The sequence below is a fragment of the Symsagittifera roscoffensis genome, chromosome 7 (assembly GCF_963678635.1).
Source record: "Symsagittifera roscoffensis chromosome 7, txSymRosc1.1, whole genome shotgun sequence".
Classification (NCBI taxonomy): Eukaryota; Metazoa; Xenacoelomorpha; order Acoela; family Convolutidae; genus Symsagittifera; species Symsagittifera roscoffensis.
Window position 1 is genome coordinate 38087753 of NC_087068.1, and position 8911 is coordinate 38096663.

The 8911-nt window shown below is 35.0% G+C and overlaps 1 protein-coding gene across 1 annotated transcript; it reads left to right on the plus strand.

Annotated features, from left to right (window-relative positions):
* Positions 1 to 3144: 3144 nt before the first annotated feature.
* Positions 3145 to 8438, plus strand: LOC134851798 (uncharacterized; the record flags this gene model as incomplete). The annotated part of the gene is given in 5 exon segments (XM_063868030.1): positions 3145 to 3329; positions 3761 to 3858; positions 4383 to 4555; positions 5087 to 5240; positions 8192 to 8438. Coding segments are annotated over 5 exon segments (759 nt in total), but the record flags the coding sequence as incomplete, so codon positions are not given.
* Positions 8439 to 8911: the final 473 nt, after the last annotated feature.

An 8911-nucleotide genomic window follows, 5' to 3' on the forward strand; every position in this document is an offset into this window, starting at 1 on the left:
AGGACAGCAATATCTTTTGAATGACATAAAAGAAATTAATCAAAACTGCTAGTTAAAAAGTCGAAACTTGTCTGGAGACACACAAAACCACCTCGAACATAAATATTTTGTCGTTTTCTTCAATATTCAGAAAAAAATCATTGCTAGAAAAAATTATTGACTGAAATTTTCCCTGTATCTTGTATAAAACATCCTTGAGCAGAAAATTGAAAAAGTTTAGTAATTTTTTTTTCGATTTTTTGTTATTTTTTGTTGATTCATTTGTGGAGACAACTGAATTTGATTATGCCTTAATTAGTAAATGCTTATGAATTATTTAATTTTTTAGCCGCAACACGCTTACAAAATGTATGAAATAAACACGAAAATCACTTTTTCTAGTTTTTTCATTATTTTGGCTGGAACTTTTGGTTCCACCCTCACAGAAACCAGCAATACTTGTTTTTATGTATATTTGATATATATTTAGCAAATATAATTGTGCTCTTTTGTACTGCAAAGTCAGCCCAAAGATACATATAAAATCAGGTTCAGTGATTTTCTGTGAATTAAACTTAAGACTGCAATAAGCTGAAAAAAAGCCAGTTTTATGAAGTTTACGTCATGGCTGCAAATAATGCCTTTTGTGTCGGATTTGGGACCGTTATTTTCTAGTCCGCATGCTGATGGAAGAGTTCAAAGGATTACTGCAATCTCAAGTCGATAGAAAAAACTTTCACAGTAAAACGCCGAAATCCGTTACTTTTAAAATAACAGTTCCAGCAGCTGAAACAGTTTGATTTCAAACAAAGCAATTTCAAGTGAAGAGAAGAAATTCCTATGAATTCAAGTAACCAAAATTAGCTTTTAATAAGGAGTTTTTGAGGTTTGCTTAAATCTAGCGACGACATAGCTTCTACGCTCTACTTCAATTTCAGGGCTTCCTAAGATAAGCCTTTACACTTCAAAACCGCAAACGCGACATTATTTAAAAGAAACAAGACTAGGAAAAATCTACTGCTCTGTCCACTTCACATCAACTTTTAACGCATGCAAGTTTAAGCCAGCAAAATCTTTCCGCGCAAACGTCTATTACAGTTTATATCAACCCATACAACGTTTCTACCGGAACGGAATTTTTGAATTTTCTTCAACCAATTATCACTCACTAAGTTTGGAACAAATTTTTTTTTCTGGATATCAAAAAACGTGTGCTGATTTGTTTTTTATTACCGCCAATTGCAAGGAAAACACAGATTTTTTTTCAAAAGTCAAATTATTTTGGTTTTTATTCACAAAGTTCAAGCATCACAAAATTCAAAACAGTATCAAAATATTGCCTTGATAATTGTTTATCAAAGTACTACAGACTTTGTTTAACTTTGGAACCAGCTATAAGAAATCATTATGGACATCTAATTTAAGAAGATTTTAATGAAAAATCAAAAACTAAAAAATATGATTGTTTGTACAGGTCTCGAAAAGTGAAAATTTATGAAAATAAGTTTTCATTTTGTTGCAAAGTATTTTACTTCCTAGTGCAAGGAATCATTGGCAAGGCTGGTAAAATTGATATTTAATATGCACCTTTGGAAAAACTGGAAACTCGAAACAAGCATTGGATAAACTGACATATGAAAAAAATGACCAAAACTAAATAATCAATTCAAAAAACGGATATTAGTTGGTCAGGAACAAATCATCAATGATTGAAAGCAAAATATTCTAAGCAGAAGCAAAAATAACCATAATAGTCCGAACTGGCAAACATAATGTCTACGATAAAAAGATTTAAAATAGCAACATTTATTCACCTTTATTAGAGTGATGACCTGAAAGATCCCAGTAAATTTTGGCGTTCTAAAGTTCATGAAGTGCGTTTTTCATAATTTTGAAAAACCATTAAAACATTTTGTTTGCTCCGAATAAGTTTCTTTTTGACAAACAGTTTGGCTTTTTAGCCCAAAAAATCATGCGCTGATGCTTTGATAAGTTGAAAATCATGCGCTGATGCTTTGAGTTTATTAGAAACGCAATCAACAAGCGGTAGACGAGATTAGCATGTTTTATATATCTTGTTTACAGGACGTTTCATACAAATATTAAGCTTACTGAATGGCTTAACGATTATGAATGGCTTAACGTTCAGTACTAAAAAATATAGTTCAGTGCTAAATAAAAATTTTGGGCAAAAAGTGATTGTCAAGAAATCGAATTTGGGTTGAGAAGACAAAAATTTGAGAATTCGTTCTTATTTGGGTTTAAATTTTGAATCTTAGTTAGTTTTTCTTTCAACATAGTTCTTAATATTGCAAAAAATTGGCTTAATTCTCAGGAATAGTTTATAACCCCTGGTTGCATTTTTCAAAAGTCGTTCGTTTTATTCAACAGTCATTCGTTGAGTCAGTAATTTTTTACGGTTTTTTTTAGTTCATGGTAACACTTATAAAACTCACCTACTGACAGGAAATACTGACTTTTCAGAGAAAGATTACGAGAAATTAAAAAAATTACGGAAATAGTATAAAAAATTTCAACGTGTTTTGAAATTTATCTGTGTGATTTGCTTAAGTAGTTTCCTGAAAATTCAAGACACCAAGAAGGGGATAAATTGTTGAAAAAAAGAGAATGTAACAAATCATTGAATCACTCGTAGTTCCAGCAAAGGTCTGCTGCCAACTGTGCCCTTTCGCAGCACAGTCATGAAAAGGTCTTTAAAAAATGATAGAGTCTTTTCAATCTCTCGAGTGATCAAAACGCTGAAAACAAGCGAATTTAAAACATTTTTTCAAAACTTTTGCAAAAGTTTTATCATAGATAATGAGTCTTTATATAAAAAACATTTTTTTAGAGAAGCCCACCTTTCTATTTTTCCTTTTGTTTTGCATTTTCGGGGTGGTTGGCAATGAGCTGAAACGCTTTTTCAACAGCCCTTCTATAGAATAAATTATGTTAATTTCATTAACTTTTTATTTTGTTTGGATAAATGAAATCAAGTTCAAGTTCAAGTTTTCTAGACTTACCATTTTTTGGAACAAGTCTCACCTCTTTGCTCCTCCGAGCTATTTAAACTATTAAAAAGAATTTTAGTTTGTGATCTTTTTTTAAAAATTTTAAAAACAAATCACAGTCAGATTGAAGCCTTGGTGACTTTTGTTCTACTAGAATTGGATAGACGACACCTGGGGATTCAGGACGCGAATGGATTGGCTCACTTACAAGGCCTGCAAGTTCAACGAGGCCACACGACTCATTAACGAGTACAGCACCCCTCTCGTGCTCACTTTCCTCGCCGTGGAAAGACTGATTGTGGTCGTGTTCCCATTCAGAGCCAAACAGTTGCTCAACAAGTGACTTAATTACTTCAAAACAATACTTTTTATATTATTTTATCACAAGCTTTTTAGGCTAAGTATAATCGTGTTTCTAGCAGTAGTTCAACAATTGTTGAAAAATAGTGATATAGGGGGAAAGAGAATACTTTTTTGGGCTTATAATTCTACTGAAAAGCTAGAAAAAGTTTTGTAACAGCTCGATGAATTGAAGCTTTTAGTTTTTGGGCACTGCGCTTTCCTTACTGGTTTTGAAAATCTCCTAACAAATTAATAAATTAACTGAATTTCAGAAGAAAAAAGAAAATGAATTTTTGGCGACTAGCTTTTTATCAAGAAAACGGTTTTTGTTTTATATCAATCTTATATCATTAGAGATAAGTCTGAATTTGCTTGTCTTAAGAACTAAAACACTGTTTGTTTTATATCGATTGTTTTTTGTGGCTAAGGTGGACGTACATGGGTTGTTCCATTGGCATTCCCATCTTCACAGTGTCCATGGTCATGGGCATATTCAGGGGGGACAACGGAAGATGCGGATATTCAGGTAAAAGAAAACGGGAAGAGTACCACAATTTTGGAAACAAACATTTTGCCAAGCATGATTTGTTTTTGGAACTCACTGCTAATGTTCGAAAACCAGGTATTTATGGTCAACATTTTGCATAACATGACCTTTTCATTTTTGAATCAGTTGATTTTTTGGATCTAATTAACAATCTCCCCCCATATGGCATCTACTTAAAAATCTCCACCCCTATGAACAAATACAGTAAATTAGCGCTAGAGCTCTATACAGAGAATTATAATTTTGCTGCATTCTGATTGGTCGAAAATTCGACTAACTTAATCTACTTAAAAATCCCCCCTTTCTGAAAGGGGTGGGGGGGGGGGGGGGGGAGGAGATTGTTAAGTAATTCCGTTTTTCTGTTGTCAATGAACATTCAGACATTTTTAGAGACCAGATGATACTAAGGGCACATTTCTGGTACCAGATCTAGATACTTTTGGCTATTTCTTTTGCTTAACCAGAACAGTTCAGTTCATTTTTGTAGCAGTTTATTTATTTAGGCAACGGAGGACTGTACAGAGACGGTAGGACGAAGTTCCTATTCGACATCCCACTTCTGTTCGCCCTTCCAGCTATGGCCTGTCTCGTCATGTATGGCTTAGTGGCGGCTAAACTACTCAGAAAACCCGCCACTGCTGCCGCGAAGAACAAAGACAACAACGCCGACAACAAGGTCAACTTCATGAATAATTGCAAAAAATGAACAAGCCACTCACGAAAGAAAAAATTGGGGGGAGGAGGTGGTAAATTTGGAAATTCTACTCACTTTTAGGGGTTTGACAGGAGAGCGAGTCCTTTTAAGCTCATAGTTGCTATTTTTTCTATATATTTAGTTATACTTTTAACAATTAGAAGTGTCTACAGCTGCTGTAAATATAATGTGTATGAGGGCTGATTTAATGGGGGACACACTCCTCTCACTACCCTCACCACGCAAAGCCGACTCAAAAAAAATTCTAGGGCACAAATAAGAGCGCAATTTATTTAATCAAAATCTTCCTAAAAAAGCAAAAACCGCCCAAAATCAATCAGACCTAAAAAATATGTGGTCGAACTAAATTTGTTTGAAAATGGCTCCCCCTCGAGAAAATCCAAGATCCGCCTCCGAATGTGACGCAGCACTGAGGTAAGAGACGGTGCGTTCCATGGTGAAAAGGGTTCGCTATTAAAGTGGCGTCTAGCGCTTTTGTTTTTTTCGTGGCAGGGAAAGGAGAAGAGTGAGAAGGAGAAGCGGAACATTCTGCTGTGCAAGTGTTTCTTCTCGACCACTGTGGCGTGGATTGTGTGCTGGAGCTACACCTACTACTGGGACTCCAACACAATCCTCGAGTGGAGAGGAAGGAAGGAGTGGACTGCAGGTATGGCTACAGAAAATGGGCGATGGGTTGGCACTTCTAGGCAAATTAACTTTTGCTGCTAACTTAAAATATGCCAAAAAATTTAGGTTTTAGACAATTCAGATAATGTGCTTCGGAGATTTAGAATCACTTTATGTAATCACCAAAGACACAACCTTTATTGAACTTGTTTATAAAATTTATTAGAGTGGTTGGGCGTCACTAATTCATAATCGACTTAATTCATAACCGACACGACAATTCCTTGTCTTTACAAAACAGTCCCACACAAAACAGCCCACTAAAAACCAGTCCAAGAAATCATAAAAAAGTACAAAAAAACAGTCCCAAAAACAGTCCCATTGATCGAAGTGAAAAAATTGTTCTAGAAGCTGATAAAAAAATATCTCAGATTAAACCCATTTTGGTTCCAACTAAGCCGGTTAACAATAGGTAGTATAAAAGAGAAATTAGAAAAACCTAGAAAACAACAGCGGCCACTCCTTAAAAGCAATAATATGCGAAACATGAAAGTTAACGCAATTAAAAATTGACTTTTTTTCAATCCATGCAAAAAAGACAGCTTTTTTGAAGTTGTTTCATTCGCGAACACTTGGCGACACTCAATAGAAACGAAACTCACTAACTAGAGTTGCGATCAAAGAGTACAAAATGACCTTCTCTGCACCAACAACGCTGTAGAAGGTTGGAACAGTAATTTTGTGAAACTGGTCAACAGTAAGCACCCTTCATTTCCAAAACTGATCGAGAAGTTCATGGACGAGCAAAAGAATGCGGAAATACTGGTAGAAAAAATGTGCTTTAACCATTATACCATAAGGACTTTGATGTTGATCTGAATTATTGTTCAATATTTGGCTCTTTGATCTTTAATTACCATGTTTGATTTTTCAAAGCGTAGATCAATTTTTACTAAGGGCTCATTGCTGGTTGAATGCTTAGTAATTTTATCCTAAATTATAAGTCTCACCTTAGATCGTCAAATTGTCTTGACAAAAAGTAGAGTAGAAACAATAGTTAGAAAAGGTATCAATTAATTAGTTGGTTAGATACAAAGCACTGGGTTATTAGATTATATCAATGAATCGAACAGCTTAAAGAAATATACCTATGAGGGGAGGTTGAGCTAATCTTATTTTGTTCATCAATATTTTATCTTCTTACTAAGGTCGGTGGCTGATTTGTATGTATGGTTGCCCTTGATTTTGTCCAAGTCAGCACTTCTGGTTGGGTCGTCTGAATCGTCTTGCCGTAGTCCTTTGGGTACTTGTAGTCCAGACTTCCTCGGGTGTGCGTATCTCGAGTATCTCGATTTATAATTTTTCGAATCAAATTTAAAATGAGAATTTATTCTCTTTTTATAAGTAAAAAGGGCTAGATTAATTTTAGTGTAAGGGCAGAAAAGAAAAATTATTTATTATTAAAAGATCTGACTGAAGAGAACTGACTTGCTGCTGACTGAGCAAAATGAAACACTGAAGATTTCAGGCCAGTCCTTTTGCTCGTAAGCATAAACCGGCGGCTGATTCAATCTTTAATTATTCAGGTTTCACCTGCTCCTTTGTTCTCCCTTTCTAATAAGGGAATTTTCAACTAGTTTTTATTTGATTTTTTCAAATCAAATATCTTCAACTTATTAGTCCCCTTTGATGAAAACCGCAGCCTTCAGTTTGTCTTATTAAAAATTCATATTACTCTCTCTGATGCATCATATTGCAGGTGCACCTCTGCTTAATCAAAGCAAGGAGAATTTCAGTGCAGCCGGCAAGACTGCTAAATATTTATCCAGTTTGTTTCAAGTTAAGTTAAAAGGGACGTAATAATAATCGCCGCCCTTTTAAAGTATTGAGCATGAAAAAATGAGAAAAATTGGACAAGTATTTAAAAAGGAGTGGATTTTCAAAACAAGATTTTATAGTCCTAATAAGAGTAAATCAGTCAATATCTGATTTAGTGAAAAGAGGCTTTAATTTAAATGGCACGCTCCAATTTAGAATTGGGTCATTAAATAAACAATTAAGACAATGGTCTTTTGTGTGTGTGTAGTATTTCGCAATACTACAACTTCATGATTTTGAACTGTTTTGTATGGGGCTGTTTCTTAGAACCTTTTTTTGATATTTCGGACTCTATTGTATGGGACTGTTTTGTATTGGACTGCTTTGTATATGCACCGACAATTCATAACTTGTGACATTTCGTAACCAGCGACAATTCGTGACTCAGATATTGCCATGAGTTTGTTTTTGGACAATTAATCAATAGTCATTTCCATATTGTGAAACTTTTGGGGTTTTATGAGGTTTTTTATACACGAGTAATGGTTTTTCTATTTCTTTTTTTTTCAAAATTTTTTGACATTCATTTTTTAACCTTTATTGTGATGCTCATTCATTCTTCATTAACCAGTAGTTTTGATTGGAGATATCGCATCACAGACTTTTGTTTGAGATCATGCGTAGCAGTCGTGTCTTTTGTCCTGGCTAACTTTCACCAGATTTTGGGATTTTTTTTTCAGTAAATTTGCGTAAAATATCCAGACAATCGCGTCCAATATCTCAATTTTCAGACAATCGCGACTGAAATTATATAATTCCCTATTCTGAGCGTTACCATTAAGCCCTGTCGAGAAGACATCTTTTCGGCAGCCGAGTGACATTTGACGCGACTTTTAAAAGCTAGAAATATGTGACTGGACCCGAGGAGCAAGCGGTTAAGGCGTTGTCACGAATTGTCGCTAGTTACGAAATGTCACAAGTTATGAATTGTCGTGTCGGTAATGAATTAACGTCGATTATGAATTACTGACGCCCAAACGCTCTGCTAAACTTTAAAAACAAGTTCAATAAATGTCGTATCTGAGGTGATTACATAAGGTGATTACATATATAAAGTGATTGCATTAGGTGATTACATAATGTGATAATAACAAAACTCGCATCCTTCTTCAGGTGAATATGTGTTGTACCTGAACCGTGACTTGGCCCTCTATCTCTACTCGGTCATCAACCCCGTCATCTTCATCATCGTCAATCGCCAGTTCCAACAGCCAATCAAAATGCTCGTGAACAAAGTTAAAAAGTGCACAGGAGATGCATGATTGAAAACCCTGCAAACTTTTCCTGGAAGTTGTCGGCTCATTCCTCCTTGAATTTTCCCTAAAATTAATCTTTACCAAAAATAAATGTCATAAAACTAGTTTTTAAATAGCAAAGAGACATAACGCTTAGCTTCTCTGCGTAAAAAAGCTTGTTGATTAAGTGTTTTCGACAAAACGCAGCCAATATATTAAATGTGCCCGGTTTGCTTTCATTTTGTTCCGGCACTCTGAATAACGACCAATATATTTTTTAGCAACGCAGATGCTTTTAAATTTCTTTAAGTGTTTCATACATTTATTTTTACAGTCATTTTCTGGTTGAAAATTATTTCTCAGTTTTTTCTCAGCAATTAAGCGACCATAAAAACAAGAACCTTTTTTTTGGAAACAAGTGCAAAGGTTTCACACAGTAGCGTGCCGAGGAGGGGGGAGGAGTGCTCCTCCATCCTGGTTGCCAAAATTTTCCAAAGGGTTCCCCCTTTGGCACAACTTTACCTAATTTTTTAGACTCACATCACCTCATTATTACAGCTCAATCATGAGATATTTCTCAAAATTTCGCACCACGTTG